The sequence below is a fragment of the Danio aesculapii genome, chromosome 24 (genome assembly GCF_903798145.1).
Source record: "Danio aesculapii chromosome 24, fDanAes4.1, whole genome shotgun sequence".
NCBI lineage: Eukaryota > Metazoa > Chordata > Actinopteri > Cypriniformes > Danionidae > Danio > Danio aesculapii.
In genome coordinates, this window is record NC_079458.1 from 5,573,707 (window position 1) to 5,594,066 (window position 20,360).

Genomic DNA, 20,360 nt, shown 5'->3' on the forward strand with positions numbered 1-20,360 from the left:
GAGCGCTGAACAGATCTTGTAATCCCCACTTGCTTTGCGCACATCCTGTCTTGTTGATATGATTATATGCGGTACTACGGCGACATGTTAATACACGACTGTCAATCAATTCGGTGGGCGGGGAAACGGCACTCCTAGGTCACGTTGCGGTCAGCCTCAAAGTTGGAGGGATTTGGATCCTATTTTAACGTCAGGAAATTATTGTCTTATTGTGTTTCTATCACTCCAATATGACTGTGGACACACAATACCTACACACAGTCCTGTCCAAACAGCTTACAAAAGTTGATCTTCATCATAGGTGCCCTTTAAAATAACTCAAGCAACCCCGAAATGTTAAAAAAATCCCATTTATTAGCAAAAGCAAAAATCTATTAGCTGTTACATTTACAACAGAATATATTTAGATACATTTTACAGCTCATGATTATTGCGAAATATACAGTACATCATTTTAAATGGTGATCATCCACATATTACAGTGACCAAGTAGATCCCCTCAAGTATTAAATGCTAACTTTAAGTGGGTTAATTATACTTTTATTGGTAATATTAGCTAATAAAGCCACATACTTCTTAATAAAAACATCAACGAGCTTTATTTGTGCTAGTATTTCCACATCCAAAACTAATACACGACTAGGATTTACAACATACTCATTTACAGCAGACGCGCACACTCATTTTAGGGCATTATTTGAGGGTCATTCACTTCACATTATGGTCAGAGACATTAATAAACAGTCATTAATAAATGGGTGTAGATTCACAGACTGATCATACATACAGAGACAACATCATAGTGAAATATCAACACTCACATGACTGGGCTTTCAATCGATTAGGTGAATGATGAAAACCTGAAGCTTGTCTGTTTGTTTTTTCCAGGAGATGAGCTTTGAAAGCAAACCACTTCTTGTTTTCTCGTCGCATCCAGGATTTAAAAGCATGTGACGCTAAAAACAAATAAAAAAATACAAGTCGTTCCCTTTAGGCTGCGTAATGAAGCTTTAAATTCGACCCTTTACACTCATCGTTATTGTTTTGGGACTCAGTCATGAGTGCATAGATGCTGCTTTTATACAGTTTATGCAGCAACAGTCTTTTGTTTTAAAAGAAAATTACACAATAATAATAATAATAATAATAATAATAATAATAATAATACAAATATATTTAAATAACAATTTAAATTGTTTTTTTTTATTTTGTTTCAAGTAAATAATAATACACAATAATAATAATAATAATAATAATAATAATAATAATAATAATACTAATAATAATAGAAATATATTTCAATAACAATTTTAATTGTTTTTTTGTTTTGTTTCCAGTAAATAATAATACACAATAATAATAATAATAATAATAATAATAATAATAATAATAGAAATATATTTCAATAACAATTTAAATTGGTTTTATTTATTTTGTTTCCAGTAAATAATAATACACAATAATAATAATAATAATAATAATAATAATAATAATATTAACAATAATAATAATAATAATAATAATAATAGAAATATATTTCAATAACAATTTTAATTGTTTTTATTTATTTATTTTGTTTCCAGTAAATAATAATACACAATAATAATAATAATAATAATAATAATAATAATAATAATAATAATAATAATAATAATAATAATATTAACAATCATAATAATTATAATAATAATAATAATAATACAAATATATTTCAATAACAATTTAAATAGTTTTTTATGTTAATTTTGTTTCCAGTAAATAATAATACACAATAATAATAATAATAATAATATTAACAATAATAATTATAATAATAATAATACAAATATATTTCAATAACAATTTAAATTGTTTTTTTTATTTATTTTGTTTCCAGTAAATAATAATACACAATAATAATAATAATAATAATAATAATAATACTAATAATAATATTAACAATAATAATAATTATAATAATAATAATACAAATATATTTCAATAACAATTTAAATTGTTTTTTTTTTTTTAATTTTGTTTCCAGTAAATAATAGAAATTATTATTATTAATTATTCTAATATTGTTGTCTTGTTTACTGTTGGTTGCTAGGTTAGCAATACTACAGTCGGCCACTCTATAACTTGGTTCACACCAAACATGCAGCAATGAATCACTCGCTCTAGCTTATTCATGAGATGCTTTTTGCCTAACACAAATTTTCCACTTGAGTTGAATTATTTGAAGTTGTGTGCAGATTTTCAGCTCAAGTTCGGAAGAATGAGAAGACGTGATTGAGGCAAATTCTGCATCTGCACCAGCTGGTAAACTTGCCTCGCACTGACGTTGTATGTAACTTAGTCACACAAATACGTAATTTCACGTTTGGAGTGAACTCAGCTAAACAACTTGATGGAAAGTCATCTAATTGGCATTAGGGATTTTTTTTGCGAACGTTAAAAAGATTTGGTTTAGATTAGGATGAAACCCAGCTAATTCATCACCAGGAGCCACAGGTATTAATTATAATAAGCTTGTATGTGTTTACTGACTCTCAAAGTGCTAGTTGTATTGTATGAATCACCAAGAGTCACAGCTTCTGCTCAAAATGTTCTTTACTGTTTAACTAAAGTCAAAGATTCCCCTAAGAGTAATTTACTAGTAAATTCTTATTTTTTGCTGAACAGTTCCTTTAAATCAGTCAAATCCCCAAATTTCTCTTACCTACAGACCAGATCTTGAACTCAAGGAGCTCTAGTCGCTGTACAGAATGAAGCCTGCGAATGTGCTGTATTTGTTGCTGTTTCCGCCGTGTGCTTTTCCTCCGTCCAGCTTGATGCAGATCTCATCCCCGGGGTCAAGGTGTAGGATGACGGTGTTCGAGGCGTAGTCGTAACTCTGATCCTGATCCTGGGCAATGGCGCTCGCTCTCACCTGCAAACAAAGAAGCAGATCTTTAGCTGGACGGCATATTTAAAGTCTGCATGAACCGGAAGCTGTGACTGTTTTTTTTCTTTGTTTTGTGACGCAGATCCTAGAGAAATGGAATATTAGTGATATGAGCAAATTAGCAAACAGTGGGCATGGCTTGTTTTTTCTACTGATTGGATGTAGTAAAGTAGGAGAAATAAGTTTGGGGAGGGTTTTTACAATTTAACAGACTCCTCCTGCTCACCACTTCTGTTTGCTGTCAAAACTGACAGCTGAAGGGGCGTGGTTAAGCATGTTAACCACGCCCAATACCTCAGACAGACCTAATCTGAGAATTTAACTGAAATCAAACAGGAAGTGGCGTTTCTGTGTGGAGTTTGCACGTTCTTCTTGTGATCGCATGGGTTTTCTCTGGGTGCTCCGGTTTCCCCCACAGTCCAAAGACATGCGCTTTAGATGAATTGTGTGAGCTAAATTGTCCGCAGTGTATGTGTGTGAATGAATGTGTATGTTTCCCAGTAATGGGTTGCAGCTGGAAGGGCATCCGCTGCTTAAAACATATGCTGGATGAGTTGCCGGTTCATTGCGCTGTGGCGACCCCAGATTATTAAAGGGACTAAGCCGAAAAGAAAATGAATTAAATGAATAATTAATAAATTAAATAATAAACTTCGGAGGGGTAAAATTAATAACCCAACATTGTTATTTACAAAAAAAATGATTAATTAATAAATTAAAAACTAAATATTTTCAACCCTTCTTTTGGGTAAAATTAATAACCCAACATTTTTAGTGTACATATATACTCATTATTTATACTATATATTTATTCATTCATTCATTTTCTTTTTGGCTCAGTCCCTGTATTAATCAGGGGTCGCCACAGCGGAATGAACCGCCAACTTATCCAGCACATGTTTTACGCAGCAGATGCCCTTCCAGCTGCAACCCAGTACTAGGAAACACCCATCCACTACAGACAATTTAGCTTACCCAATTCACCTATAGCGCATGTCTTTGGACTGTGGGGGAAACCGGAGCTCCGAAACCCACGCCAAACGGGGAGAACATGCAAACTCCACACAGAAATGCCATCTGACCCAGCTGAGGCTCGAACCAGTGACCTTCTTGCTGTGAGGCGACAGTGCTAACCACTGAGCCACTGCGCTTCCCTATATACAAACAACAAAAGCATAAAATAAAATAAATTAATTCCTAAATTTAATTATAAATATTTTTAACCCTTCTATTATAACCCAACAGTTATAGTGTACGTTTATACAAACAAAAAATAATAATAGTAATAATAATAAATAAATATTTTAGCATTTGTATATGTACAAACAAAAACAATAAGCTAAATTAATTAATTAATAAATTAAATATTAAATAATTAAATAATTACCCAACATTTCAGTGTACATATGTAAAAAATATATAGTAATTAATAAAATAAACATTTGAACCCTTCTATTGGGTAAAATTAATTACCCAATTAATAACCCAACATTTGTAGTGTACGTATAAAGAGTTCAGATGCAAAAACCGCTAAGTGAAGTTTAGTTATAAACTAATTTCGAGAGGATCACGTGCTTATGATTGCTAGCGGCTGGATCCGCATTATCCAATTCTCAATGCACCAATCAGACGACTCCTAAGCTACTACAAATACCCTGGGTTACGTACCACCGCTATCTTCGTTTTGAAGAATCCCCCCATCCACCCCTACTCCTCCTTCTTCCTAGATGGGTGACACGGTGGCCCAGTGCTTAGCACTGTTGCCTCACAGCAAGAATGTCTCTGGTTCTAGGCTTACCAAACCAGCAGACATTTCTGTGCGAAGTTTGCATTTTCTCCCCGTGCCCACGTGGGTTTCCCCCGGGTTCCCCGGTTTCCTCCCACCGTCCAAAAAACATGCAACATAAGTTAATTGACTAATTCAAACCGGCACTATAGACATGCACCTAGTAAAGGGTTATCTCTCAAGAGCAATCACTGGCTGTTCATTGGTTATTACAGCGGGGGAGTTCTCGAGATCTACCTGAGCTCAAACTCCCCTCTCGCCTTGCAACGGGAGGGAGCCCCGGGCTCGAGGATCTTATGAGCTCAGGGTCTCTCCCAGGACAGCATGATAACAAGCTTTATAATCAATCATCAGCTAAGTGTGAACTCTTGAAATGCCGTTGAAATTATCTTCTAAAATGAGCAGTTTTTATCAGGCTCCAGTGTGTAGATTCAGTAATTTCACTTTTATGGCAAACAATAACTTCTTTTCATGGTCGTTAATGTGAAATAACTCAATAAACATAGGAAAATGCTCATTTTCAGTTGAAATTTCAGACAGCACATAGAGGTTTTTGCATCTGAAATCTTCATATATACACACAAAAACACCCATATACTATGTAAATACAAACTGTATACAGGATGTGACTATGATAAGTATTGAGAGCACTAATAAAAAGCAATGTTTTATATGACACGAAACGACTATAAGAGAAGAGATTAACTTTAACAGGTTTTTTAGGTGAGGCAGATGGGATTGAAATGCTGTTTGTGTTGTTCCTGTTTATACAACTGCATATCATCACATTACTTTGATGACATGCTGTCTGACTCTCAAATTGCAGACTGCGTGTGTGTTTCCCACAAATTAAAAGGAGCTCGCGATGTTTTCATGAATCTGTTTTAAATAACTGATGGTTTATCTGTACGTCTCCTAAAGCAGACCTTTGCTAATGTAAATTATGAAAATACGATCAGAAGCAGAGCTGGAGGCAAACATGAATTGGATGTTTCTCGGTTCATTTAAATAAAACTGAATCCCACAGCAGAGATGTGGTTACAAGGCTTTTTCCTTCAGACAATTCAGATAAAACTAACATTCATGTGTAGTTTCATACATAACGTGACGACTGCAGGTTTAAAGCAACCAAACAAACAAAAAAGAAATATGTATTCATGCACAATGTAGTTTCTGCTGTTTATTTTACACACCTGCAGCATCACATTCAATAACTGGCAAAAGCACAGCATAAAATTATGAATGTAATTTGCATGGTAAAATCTGGCATACTGTACTAGTAATACACAGTATTATTTCACCACTGTGATCCCACCCTTATAAGTTATTGGATATTTTGTTTGAAAAACACTACCTGATAAAAGTCTTGTCATTGAACCCAGTTGTAAGAGCAACAAATAATAACTCGACTTCTAGTTGATCATTTGGAAAAGTGGCAGAAGGTGGATTTTTCTGATGAATCATCTGTTGAGCTGCATCCCAATCATCACAAATACTGTAGAAGACCTACTGGAACCTGTATGGACCCAAGATTCTCATAGAAATCAGTCAAGATTGGAGAAGGAAAAATCATGGTTTGGGGTTACATTCAGTATGGGGGGCGTGCGAGAGGAAGGCAACATCACCAGCCTGAGGGATCAAGACATTTGTGCTGCCCATTACATTACAAACCACAGGAGAGGGCAAATTCTTCAGCAGGATAGCGCTCCTTCTCATACTTCAGCCTTCATACATTCCAGATGACTTTATTAATGAGTGATTTGAGTCATTGCAGAGATGTATAGATGCAGTCCTCCAAGCTCATGATGGAGTCAGACACAATATTCATTCTGTTTCCACTGCAGCATGACTTTATATTCTATACTGGACATTATTTCTGTTAAGTGACAAGACTTTTGTCTGAGCAAGGTCAGACTTTACTGTCCTGATTAAAGAATTCAAAATCAAAGCATGATCATATTTTATTTTGGTAAAATAAGCGTAATCGAGAGGCCTTTACCTTTTATATAAGCCACTTCTGATACCAAATGATCAACTAGAAGTCAAGTTATTATGTGTTGTTCCTAAAACTTATAGGCGACAAGACTTTTGTCAAGAGGTGTATGTGATGTCTCTTAACCTTTATTTTATTTAACCTAAATTTTACAAATAACTGAATCAATGACTATTAAACACATGATTAAAAATACAGCAAAAATACATAAGCATTGACATGATTTGATGCATTATTGGCTTTTTTTCAGAGGCATTTTGCTGAGTGTGTTATTGTTAACCTTTTAAATAGATCACTAATATACTAACTAAAACGATTCATTCAAAAACAAATTCATCCATTTATGAGTGTCATTCATTCATTCATTCATTTTCCTTCAGCGTATTTATCAGATGTCGCCACAGCGGGATGAACTGCCAAACAATGTTTTACCCAGCGGATGCTCTTCCAGCTGCAACCCAGTACTGGTAAACATCCATACACTCTCATACACACACAAACCCTAACACTGTGGCCAATTTAGTTCATCCACTTCACTTATTGCGTATGTCATTGGACTGCGGGGGAAACAGGAGCACCAGGAGAAAACCCACACGAACTACTGAGCCGCCCTTACGAGCTTATTTTATTTTGTAATTTGTTTCAATAACAATAATTGAACTAAATTTAGCTGAGTGTGTTATCAGACTCACACTCAACTTTAAACTTTAAAATTGCAGCAAGGTGCCATAACACAAGTTCCATGTACACATTAACAAAATATTACCACACAACATACAATACATCATTTTGTAGGAGCATCTCCCTCCCCCTAGACTTAATGACCAAATGGCCACCATTATAAAAGACTCTATTTGTCCAGCAAATAAGAACTCTAAAACGACGTCCTGATGGCAGCAGCTGAAACACAGAGTACAACGGGTGATCCGGGGAGCATAAGATACCCTGAGCTCTCTTTAAAACACAATTATGGTCAATTACCACTGGACCAGTTTAGTTAAAACCGATGATCTTGCTTGCCACCTTCACCAGGCTACTCAATAGGGGTATCAAAATTAATTGTTTCTTCGGTGCACTGTGATGCAGATGCGGACAATTCGGTATCGGTTCAGTAATAATCATAACCGGTTATTATGTACTGAGGTCATTTATCTCATATGAGCTCTGTCGCGAGGGAGGCGAGCGCGGTTATTTACAACACAACAAGGGCCAACTACTTTAAAATTTCACTGTGTGTGTGCTTTCTGGAAAGTCTTTCACTGGCACACAGCAGAAGCAAGGGAGGGGGGGTGGGGGGTAGGAAGATTCTAAGGGCCCATACATTTAGGGGGGCCCCAGAGACATTATCAAGGGCCCGCGCCAATTCCCCCCCACGTCCTAAGTATGGAAAGCATCGTCAATGCACCATGATGCACCAAAATATCGAATTGAACCGAATCGATGGCATGATAATCGTAAACGAACCGAACCGTGAGACCAGTATAGGTTTCCACCTCTACTACTCAACCTGTTCTTATTTGACACAGTCAGATTACCATACCAAGCTACAATGCAAAAAGATAAAACAGATTCAATAAATTATTGTGCTGGTACGTCTCTTAATGAATGATTCACTGAATCACAGATTCATTCAAAATGGCTGATGGTAACATTTAGAATGAATCACTGAATTAGTGACTCAAATGATTAAAATTCAAAACCAAATTAATTAACACTTTTGGACAACACATGTCCTGCTCGATTTTCCTAAAATTCACATCATACAAAATTCATATGAAAGCACCATGCTTCAAATCATTAACATATTCCTCAAATGTTTTCTGATGACAATCCTTTTTTCAGGCACACAACATCAAAAGATGTTAATACTAGGTTAGATTTGGGTGACCAAAATTTAATGTCTTGCCAGAATTTAAGGACATTATTTTGACGTTCAATAACAACCTCAAATAACGTTGATATGTAATTGACTTTAGGTTGTTTTGGAAAGTGACCAAAATCCAACGTCGAGCCAACATCACCATCATCATATTAAATGTTAAATACTGACATTTACTCGTCAGGAATGGCAATCAAAATCTAACGTCTGATAGACTTCATAGTGGTAATATCCACATAACATCAAGCTGTTACATCATTAGATGTTGATATTTGGTTGATTTTAGGTTGGATATTGACATCAGCCTGACATTCGCTTCTGACATCAACCCCATACATTTAGGGGGGCCCCAGAGACATTATCAAGGGCCCGCGCCAATTCCCCCCCACGTCCTAAGTATGGAAAGCATCGTCAATGCACCGTGATGCACCGAAATATCGAATTGAACCGAATCGATGGCATGATAATCGTAAACTGAACCGAACCGTGAGACCAATATAGGTTTCCACCTCTACTTTCATTTCCAAACAAAATGCAACGTCCACATGACATTGGGGTACAACGTCAATCTGACATCGTGTTGATATCCTGTGCCTGCTAGGAGTCAAAGTCTGAATAAAATGAACGTTTTTTTTATTTTTCATCGTCCAATCAATTGAAAGCAGAGGCGGCGTTTCCGCTGAGGTGACAGTGTGTGTTGTGTGATCGACACCTCAGGGTGTCGCCTTCTCCCCAGACAGCACGCCAAACATGCTAACATTCTATTCAGTCAAACATGCAAACTTACAAAACTGTAAGTGTGAACTCGTGAAACACCAATCAGTGAAGAGGTCTTGTTGAGGAAGGGGTGGGCAGTTTTTAATAATGAGAACAAATTAACTTAAATAAATGCTGCACATGAACAAATAATTTCCTAAAAATACTGCAATATTTCACCAAAAAATATTTTAACTCAACTGATTTTACATTCATGATTTAAAATGCTGCTTTGAAGCAAAGATCCATAATTGCATCACCATTACCATTAAAGCACCATTGACAGGTCATTTTATTGAATGGCATATGCAATTGCAACACAATGGTTACTCTGCACAGAATTATTTGCCTAAATAGAAAAAAGAAAAACTCAAGATGGCCACCAAGTGATCTGAATGCTCCTAAAAAGGCCAAAATGAGCTGTGTCTCAATAGGAGATTTGGGTTTGTGTCACATTGTCCCCTTTCTGCTCATTATTTCCGCCATCTATAAATAAAACACCTTTAAAGGCAGTTGGATTTGGTGAACAATTCTTAGAAGTACTTTTGGGTGCTAATGGGAGAGTTTGATTTGAGAGCAGCATTTCTGCAGGTTTTACCAAGTAAAATTTAAGACTTTTCAAAACCATTATGTATAAGATATCAGATTTAAACAGGGCTAAACGCTGAAGATTTGTAGTTTCTCCATTAAAACAAGTCTAATTAGTTATTTCTTACCCACATATTTTAAACAATGTGTCAAACTCTAGTTGCTTACATACTATTTTTTTTCAACATAACTATTTTTTAAAACAAAATGGGACAAGTATGCACAACATATGTCTGTCCAGGTCAGTGTTCTCATCAGGTAGCTATAAATATATGTAGAACTATTAAACAAATCTTATTGTAAGGAAAATAATGAAACCGTACTGGTAAATGGAGTTAATAAATAAAACTTTTTGTTGTTTTATTGTGATAGATTGTTGGTGATTGGATGGGTGTTGACCCGATTGGGTAGCTAGATGGACAAAGCTAAATTAAGACCTGCTTGAAATGATTTACAACCTACAACACAATATTTCAATGAATGGGCTATATTCACAGTATATGCACAGGGAATATTAATTTTAAAATATAGCTGCAAGCAGCAATGACCGGGTTTCAAGCGGTTTATAAGGGATTACAGGATTCCAGGACAACTCAAAATATATGGCTTATAGTTAACCATGTTCATGCATGATGAAGAATACACTGTCCCACAGTGTAATGAGATATTTCAATTTAATAATACATTAATAAATAATCATTAAGCATACTAATAAATATTGTGTCGCATGTGGATATTTCAAATGAATGATGTGATTGGCAACAAAATGAGTTTCTGTGCTCGTCTTCTGCTCCTGATGACGCTTGCATTTGAACGCCCTTTCATCTCAGTTTATGCTTGGAAAATTAATAGCTTAAGCACCTATTTATCAGATTATATTTTAATTAAATTCCATTATCGATGCTGTAAAACGAACGTTAAGAAATTAAAAATAGTCACATCAATCTTTTACTAGTCTTTTAATATTTAAAGTTTTAGTGAAAAAAACACTTGCTATGCATATAGCCTATTTAAAGGGACAGTTCACCAAAAAATAAAAAAGTCTGTCACTATATACTTACCCTGCACTTGTTTGAAAGCTATTTGAGTTTCTTACTTCTGTTGAATTTTAATATTTTAAAGAAATCTAGAAACCATCGATTTCACAGTATTTGTTTTTCCTATAAAAAATGGTTACGGGTTTTTTCAAAATATCTTCTTTTGTCAAATAAGAAAGTCAAATAGGTTTGAAACCTCACGTGGGAGAGAGTAAATAGTGAGTAAATTTTCACTTTTAGGTGAACTATCCCTTTAAGACTTCTTAAACCTAAAGGCCTCTATTTTAATGATCTAGGCGCAAAGTCTAAAACGCAAAAGGGCGTGTCCGAACTCACTTTTGCTATTTTAAGGGCAGAAAAATACGGTCTGCACCCTGGTGCATGGTCTAACAGGGTTGTGCTTATTCTCTTCATGAGTTCTGGGTGTGTTTTGAGCATAACATGCATCAAATCAATCAAGAGGCTCCTCTCTTATTCCCTTTATAAGTCAGTTGCGTTGTGCCATGGCCATTTGCTATTTACATGGCGGACTTGGTAATTGGAAAAACGAAATGCTTTACTAGCGAGAAAGCAGTTAAACAGACCATCTGCAGTGGGAGGATAAAGAACAAGCCTCCTCCATTCTGCCTCTTTACTTTACCTTTTCTCTTTACTTTACTCCTTTACTTTCGTGGATAAGGAAACAGTGTTGTACGCACTCCCCTGAAAACATCCATTAACCTACATATTTAATTTCATTTGTTAAACGCAAAGATTTGTTTCAAAACTATTTCTAATACAGTTCTAATTTCCAGCAAATGAACAATAATAATGAAGTGTGGTCAAAAAACTGTCAGCTCCTTAAAATAGCAGCAGCCAACAATCTGCCTTAACACACCTCCTTTTTAGACCAGCACACCCCTGAGTCCACAAAGTGGTGCAAAAGGGTATATGCGGAAGTATACGGAAGGACTTTTAATTCATCAGTAACCTGGGTTAAGCAGTTTCGGTGAACTGTATGTCCTTACGAAATCAGAGCATTTAAAGTCTGTTTTTTTTTTATTATCCACTGGCTGAGTGATATCCGATATAAAGTGGGTCTCAGATTGTACAAGAAGCACTGCATTAAATTACTTTCCCCCCCACTATGTCTTTAAAATATGAACATTTATTTAACCCCAGTATATTCAATGGAGCTTCTGCGCTAGCCTGCTGATCGTGTCGAGCGTGTGTGTGTAAACGGCTTTTCGCCTCGTTTTACACTTGAGCAACTAAATAAATGCCAACGTCTATTTAATTGATTGTATTTTAATTACATTACAACATTGATGCTGTAAAAGGAACAGTACAAAATGAAAAAAAGGTCACATTAACCGTTCACAGGAAGTTTTTTGGTATGAGAAGAAACACTAGCTCTGCATATACCCTAATGGATTTGCTATTAAAACAAGTGGAACAAAATGTGAAAATTTTGTGCTGGCCTAAAAAATAGCCACAAATGTCTTGCGCCAGTTGTACAGTATGATGGGGCCCAAAATGTACACTGTAAAAAAATGCTGGGTTCCACAAAATTCTTTCATGTTGTCCCAACACAAATCAATTCAGTTAACTTAATCGTATTTATACAAATTAAGTAGACTGAACACAACAATTTCAAGTTGACCCCCCACTGAAATTCCTGCTCCCCGTCAAGGACACCTGTTGGACTATACAGGCTTACGCACACACACACACAGATACACAGCACGACACTTCCTGGCCCCAATCCAACGCCTTCGTATGCTTTCACCCACTGGAGGGGGTGAGCGGGTCTGCGACCAGCGCCTCCATGGCTGCAGGACCTGATGGCTGCCCGCCCTTACCGGACTATATCCACACCCCCTGTTCCCATCCCCTGTGGCAATGTTATGTCTTGTCGGTGTGTTTTTGTGCTAGATTGCTGGGGCTTTTTGTTATCCCTGATCTCACATTGCTCTAACTTAAGAGCAATGTGAGAGGGACTTTTTTTTTGCCTCTTTTTCCTGATTGTATTTTATTTCCTGTTCCACCTCCTGTGACCTGTCTTCCCTGGAGTTGTGATGTCTGTGCACGGTCGGGGGGTTCCATTTACCTGCATTTCGTTGCCTTGTACTTGTACATGTGTGATGACAATAAATTGAATCTAATCTAATCTAAAAAAACAAAAGAATGGGCTATGTGCACAGCTAGTGTTTTTCAGCCAACGTGAAAACTTTCGGAGAAAGGTTAATGTGACTATTTTCAATTTCATATGCTTCCTTTTACAGCATCGATGTTTTAATGTAATTAAAATACAATCAGTTCAATAGACTTAAGCATTCATTTAGTTCTTCAAGCGTAAGACGAGATGAAAGACCATTTGAACGCAAGTGTCGTCAGTAGCAGCAGGCAAGCGCAGAAAAAATACATTTCCATATTTTAAAGACATGGTGCAGAAAATGGAGTTTAACGCAGTGCTTCTTGTACAGTCTGAGACCCCCTTTATATTGTATATCAATCAGGCAGTGAAGATCATTGATTTTTAAAGAAATCAGATCTATAACCTGGCGATTTTGTAATGGCATGACAGTTCACTGGAAATGCTTAGGCTGGCTGACTGAAAAAGAAAAAGTCTGTGTGCATATGCCCCATTGTGTTGTTTCAACTCATTTCAAATAAGTAGTTTGAACAAGCAAGCCGGAAAAGTCATATTTTGAGGTTAGTTCTTGAGTTTAAAGACTCTTTAAGACCCCGCGGACACCCTGTGAGAGCCTGAGAGGATGGACAATTTTGTCATTTGTTGTTTGATGGACGGGCCGAACAGGGGCCGCTCATCAGTCAGAGGGTGAAAGGCTGTCGCTGAGGGCCTTCGCTCTCCGTGTGTGTGTGTGTATGAGTAACGCAGCTGACTCAAACACACAGCACACGTGTGAGTTTATTTATACATGTCTGACGGTGAGCCTCTATCTGTGAGCTTCAACCCATTTCCGTCATGTGTGTTTGCATGTGCTTGACTTGCCGAATGCTGGAGAATCATAATTAGAGCCTGTAGCCTCGCTAATGCCAAGCAGCCAGAAGATACATTCAGATTAGCCTGTGTTTGCGTGTGAGTCAACTCTAGTTTTCGGAAATGTGTGGATTAGCAGTTAAAACAGTCAAAACTTTAGTCAACATCATGAAGATAGCCCAATGATTCAGGTTGCTAACAAAAAATAGTTCATACAAATGCTGTACTGGTGGCACGGTGGCTCAGTGGCTAGCACTGTCGCCTCACAGCAAATAGATCACTGGTTCGAGTCAAGGCTGGACCAGTTGGCATTTCTGTGTGGAGTTTGCATGTTCTCCTCGTGTGGGTGTGGGTTTCCTCCGGATGCTCTGGTTTCCCCCACAAGGCCAAACACATGTGCTATAGGTGAATTGGGTAAACTACATCCCTTGCTGTCCAGAGCCATGCCTCCTCAAATCACGATCGCACACTGTAAAGATGACAGTAGACAACCAACTAGATCATGTCATTTGCCAGTTAGAAAACTTAAGAGATCTTTATAATACTACATTTCTGAAGGAAAAACTGTATTATGTCGAGCACGTTTTCAGTTGTGTAGCAAGCAGAACTTAATAATGTGGAATATTTTATGCATGCAAGGATTGCTGGTCTCACTCTCTCACGTGCTTTGTCCTAAAGTGACTGCTGTATGCTTAGTGGTTGGCCGGCGGTGTGCAGGAATTACACTTAAGCCACACTGAGATGCTATTTTAGACTGAATATTCAGAGTAGCTGTAAACAATATAGGGAGCGCATCACAGGTTGTCATTGATCAAAAATAAACCAATGTGATGTGAATATAAAAGCAACTTCAGCTCAGTAAAGCAGGCTAAGCGGAATAACGCTATTTACTGATGTTTTGTTGTTAAACTAATTAAAAATCTACATTAGCAATGCTGTAAAATGTACCTTATGAAATTGAAAAGTCACAATCTTTTGCCGGAAGATTTCAGTGGCTGAACAACACTTCTGTGCATATAACCCATTCAAAAAACAACAGAATCTACATCAGCATTACGTGACTAAAATAGTTTTAAAACAGAACATTACCTGTCTGAAAGAGATATACTTCAGCCATGATGTCATCCTTCCTCCAGCGTGCAAAAGTAACTCCAACACTGATTCAGGACAGGACAGGACAGGACAGGACAGGCTTTTACCGCTGTCACTCTCTTGTGTGCATATAAACATGCGGTTGAGAGGGTAAAGCGTCAGTTAAAAAGACTAAACAACAGCCTTAGGGGCCGTTTACACAGAATTAGTTTTTCGGTTCCAAAGCGCAACTTTTCTATAGTTTTTTAATGTAAACATGCGCTTGACTGACTGTGTGACCCTCTCCGCTGTCGCCACTGGCTTGCATGGTTCGGGATCTGTAGAGCTGCGCATCGTTGGACTTGCCCTTCAATATTTGGACTCTCAGTAGTGATTATTAAACCACACTGAACTGAGCTCAACTGAACTGAACTTAAACACTACAAACTGAACTACACTGTTCCTATTTACTGTGACCTTTTATGTGAAGCTGCTTTGACACAATCTACATTGTATAAGCGCTACACAAATAAAGGTCAATTGAATTGAATTGAATTGACCGGTGCGCTTGTGTCTTGTATCTTTTGAAGCACTGCACAGGCGAGTCCCGCATTTTTGACACCGTGTGAAGTTAAAAGAACTTCAACTTTCACATGCAGTCAAAGACTATAGAATACACAAGATGTGTCACTCGTATAGTTTTGAATGGGGAAAAGTGCAACAATCAATATGGCGAACGAAGCCCCACCTACTAGTACAGGAGCCAAACATTGATCACTATAGACTGACTTTCTCTTGGGGAAAGGTTCGGACCAGACGTGCTTTTACCACAGTATGGAGGTCAACAAATGCACAGCGAATATATGCTTCACAGACATAAGAAATATCCACGTAAAGCTTGAAATCTGTACTTTTAAATGAACCAAGTGCACTTAAAAACAAAAGTTATTTGGTTTTGTAATCTGTATGAAACAAACGCGAGGTACAGTACGTCCTGTCAAACGCACATCACATGACAGCAACTACTCAAACTTGTAAACAAAGAGTCGCTGTCATTTCTGGAGGAGATTCACCATCAAGATCAAGTTGTGGATCACTTCAGAAGAGCAGCGCGGTCAGACGATCACCATCCAGAGGATGATAATGTGTAGAACAGCCATAAATGAGGTTGGTGTCATGATCTCGTTCCTGTTCATTAGCTTGGATGACCTGAAAATATGCCAATTTTGTTTGATTTGAACGTTTAGAAATGAAACTTATGAGACAGTTGTTGTTTAATTCTTTTGGTGGTTGCAAATATGTAATGTAATCATAAGCTTGGAGAATTTGATGTTTCCCTGTTCAGACAGAATTCCTGAGTGTACTGTCCGAGAGGCATTCCAAAGATGGCCGGCGAGTGAAATTACTTTAACGTAGTGCAGCTCATCGCTGTCAGTTCCATAGCAGTGAGCCAATAAGAAGAACTTGGAGGTGGGACAAGCGTTTCAAGTTTCTGTTTACAGGTGCTCTGTGGCTGTGTTTTTTAAATTATTCACATTTTCAGAAGCAAAGACACTTTCGGTGTGAATGAACCCTTATTCAAGAAACTACAGCAAACAATGTTCATATTAGGGGGAACGCGACCCTTCAGTTGAGGATCTCCACCAAGATGTACAGTCGTGCAAAAATGTTAGGACACCACCAGGACATAATGATCTGATCTTTGGCAGGTCTGAAAATTTAGAAATTAAAACCTGAACAACAACACAGAGCAACAACAAAAGAAAGCCAGGCTGTGCTAATCAAATGTCTGAGCAGAAGAAGTGTGATCAGCGTGCTAGACTGCAGCTTCAGGTGTGTGTGAACACAATGCCCGTCCCACAGATAAATCTGAGCCAAAAATCCTGAACAAGACAATTATCCCAAACACAGCAGCAGATCTACAACACAAGAGCTGAATGAGAAAACATACAAAAAAAAAAAAAAAAAAAAGAGCAAGGTGTTCAATTGTACAGTCAAAGTCCAGAACTCATCCTGACTGAAATCAGTCAGATAATGCCAGAACTTCTCCAGAATGATCTGAGAAGCTCATCCAAAAAAATCAGGAGTTTAATCATTACTGCTAAAAATGCATCTACAGTGTATGAATCTTCAGTTTGTCACCCATTCAGTAGGGGAAATAAGTATTGAAGACGTCATGTTTTTCCTGGGAATAATATTTCTTAAGGGAGCTGTTGACATGGAATTGAACCAGAATTTGGTAAAAACCCAAACAATACAAATACAAAAATAAAATTCTGAAGAATTTATTGTGTGTAATAACAATTGAATGTCACAATGAGAAAGTACTGAACTAGTAAATGTATTTAATACTTAATATAAAAGTTTTTTTGGCCTCTCATACGAAGAATGAAGTCACATGCATTACTCAGGTGTGAGTTTTTCACAAACTTCAACGCATTGTAAAAATCTGGATGATTCAGTGGGTCTCGTCTATCAAATCTGAGCTTTAATTTGTATTTTCTATTGGATTCGCATCAGGTGATTGGTTGGGCCATTTTACAGCTTGATTTTTTCTCTCTCTCTGAAATCATTTGAGTCTTCTTGTCTGTGTTTTGGATCATTGTCTTGCTGAAATGTCCACCCTGGTTTTATCTTCACCCTCCTGCTAATGTAGATGCTGGACTGAAGCAGTGAATATTCGTTTACACTGACAAAGGGCAGAGATTTCAGCTTCTGTCTGGACTTTCACTGCCTTTCAAACTTCCCTTTCTTCATGTGTTCAATACTTTTTTCCCTGTGTCATTTCATTTTATTACACATAACTTAATTTGTAAACAAATTGATTTTGTTTTCTTTGCTAATATGGATTACTTTGGCTGTTACCAACATCCTGGGAAAATTTAAAGCCAACAGCGTCTAAGGAATTATGTTCTCTGAGAAAAAATGGTGACGTGTTCGATACTTATTTAACCCGCTGTATACACACATACCATCCTACATGTATGTATTATGTGCATCATACTGTAAATACCCTCACTACAGTGTTTTTATAATGACCTAAATAAAGAATGAACTTAATGAAGGAGGATTTGCATAATCTGATGTGTGTGGCTTTCCTAAAGTATTTTCTCTGTGTATGAAAAGAACTCATTGTGAATATGTGTGTGTGTGTGTTTGAGTGGCCGTGGGTGTTTGAGCAGGCCCTGATTCAGAATGACACACTGAGGGAAGCCAGAAGACGAGTATAGTATGCACACACAAAGACACACACACACACACACACATGCATGCACGCACAAACACATGCAACCCTTCTGACTAGAGACTAAACTCTTGGCTCAGGGAAATCTTCACTTGTTTACATTAACAATAGACATGACAGAAGTTCATCTCCAACATGAAGCTGACCTTTGCTGGAAAGTGACCCGAGACGCACTCTCTGTTACATACGGGATATCTTGTTTTATGCATATTCAATTTGAAACCCACTGGAGTGAGATTATTCATAAACTCGAGGAATTACATCCCTGTGGCGATCTGTGTTTCGTCACTGTTATGTAATAGAAGCACTGCATGAAAAATATGCACCTTCTCAATCCATTAAAACAGAACAAGGCATTACTGCAATGTGTATTAGGATTATAAATGAACAAGTTAACAATATCATTAGTGATTATAGTATCTATCTATCTATCTATCTATCTATCTATCTATCTATAAAATGTAAACATGACAATGCTACCATAAGGATGTCCATTTATCTGCATAGTCTGTTAGTGTAAAACCAATTCAGGCATTAAAGAGATCATTTCCTCAACCTCTGGCTGTTACAAACCTGTTTCTTTAGTGTGATGAACGCAAAAGAAGACATTCCTTCAAAATCTTTTTCTTTGCTATTCAAATCAATGGGGAACATGAACTGTTTGGTAACAGCATTCTTCTAAGTATCTTCTTTTGCTTTCACCAGAAAAAAGAAAGTCATACAAAATTGGAACTACATAAAGGTACGTAAATGGGGTGAGTACATTTTAACCTTTAATATTTCTAACCCGCTTTCCTTTTACAGTACAGAAAAATATCATTATGAATATTCAGATTTTGTATTGTGAAACAGTACGGGTGTGTTAGCAGTAAACTCTTACCTGTGTGTTTTTCATGAGATCCGCCCACATACTGGTTCCATCCCCTCCTCTCATGAGGACATTATATGTGAAGAAATACGTCCCAGGAACTTTGCACACAAATTTCCCAGTCGCTCCATCATAGTTATTCCCAATGTTTGTAACCACATCGTCAAACCTCAAGACCTCGTAGCCCTCCTGTGGGTTTCGAAGACCTGCATAGAAGGCCACACGGGGTCCCATAGTATAGACGGCTGTCCCCATTCCAGTAGCGGTTCTTCCTCCAAGAGGAAAAATCTCAGGTCGCTCTGTGTGGTTTTTACTATTTCCTGGTGGCCCCATTGGACCTGGAGGACCTGGCTCTCCGGGTGGTCCTGGGGGTCCTGGAGGACCTGGTAATCCTGGTTTTCCTTGGCGTCCAGGTTTACCCTGTGGTCCATGAGCGTACGTAGGCAATGGGGGTCCCATACTATGATCAGTCAATGCTTCAGCTTCCAGCTGGGTGTTAGTAATAGCCGTCCCTGTACCAACACCAGCCGTGGTGCCAGTTTTTTCCGAGAATGGATCGCAGACCATTCGGCAAGTGCCCAGCATCTCATACTGACCTCCGTTTTCGCCAGTGGTGCCTGCCAGATGCACCAAAACAGGAATGAGGACCACCAGAACCAACAGGAGCATGACGGCCACGCCAGCCCCTAACAGGGTCTTCCGTCCCAGGCTGAAGCGGGAAAGGGGCTGGGCCGCCAGCGCGGAGCTCTCGCCGCAAGCCGGAATATTGACCTCCGGAAGTGAGAGGGAACAAACTCCCTCAACGTCAGGTGCTCGCGGAGATGAGAAGGGAAACGAGAGCCAGCAGGGATCTCAGATTTTGTTTATTTCTTTTCCGGCTTGAAAGAGAAAGAGAGAGAGAAAAAGAAAGAGAGAGAAAGAGCATCCACTGTTTCAGCAGGTGAGTGGAGAGAAGTGTTTGGGCGTTGAGAAAGGAAGTGGGATTGAGAGAAGAGGAGAGAAAGAGAGATAGAGAGAGAAAGAGAGAGAGAACATGCCCTTCTAGTGTGTTTCTTTGTATGACTCAAAAAGGACAAGTGGGAGGAGGCTTTCTGCAAATGAAGAAACAGGGGGAGAGCAAGAGAGAGAGAGAGAATGAGAGAGAAAGATTGGGTATTTGGGAAAACCCAACGCTGAGGAAATCTCAAAGTCCTTTAAGTATGTTTCTTGTGCAGTCTTTTGAAATATGA

At 37.8% G+C, this 20,360-nt stretch overlaps 1 protein-coding gene across 1 annotated transcript; it reads right to left on the minus strand.

Annotated features, from left to right (window-relative positions):
- Positions 1 to 352: 352 nt before the first annotated feature.
- On the minus strand, positions 353 to 19,977 carry LOC130218918 (C1q-related factor-like). The gene is made up of 3 exons (XM_056451230.1): positions 19,144 to 19,977; positions 2,702 to 2,911; positions 353 to 956 (listed from the first exon to the last, which is right to left on the minus strand). Exons 1-2 carry the CDS (start codon positions 19,798 to 19,800, stop codon positions 2,732 to 2,734), a joined length of 837 nt encoding a protein of 278 aa, XP_056307205.1. The 5' UTR covers positions 19,801 to 19,977; the 3' UTR covers positions 353 to 956; positions 2,702 to 2,731.
- Positions 19,978 to 20,360: the final 383 nt, after the last annotated feature.

What these genes read in the sequence shown, in the direction of transcription:
- LOC130218918 (XM_056451230.1), bottom strand. Translation starts at nt 19,800, where the DNA reads ATGCTCCTGTTGGTTCTGGTGGTCCTCATTCCTGTTTTGGTGCATCTG. An exon ending in ATCTCATGAAAAACACACAG is followed by an intron (nt 2,912 to 19,143) that starts GTAAGAGTTTAC and finishes CTTTGTTTGCAG; the next exon opens with GTGAGAGCGAGCGCCATTGC.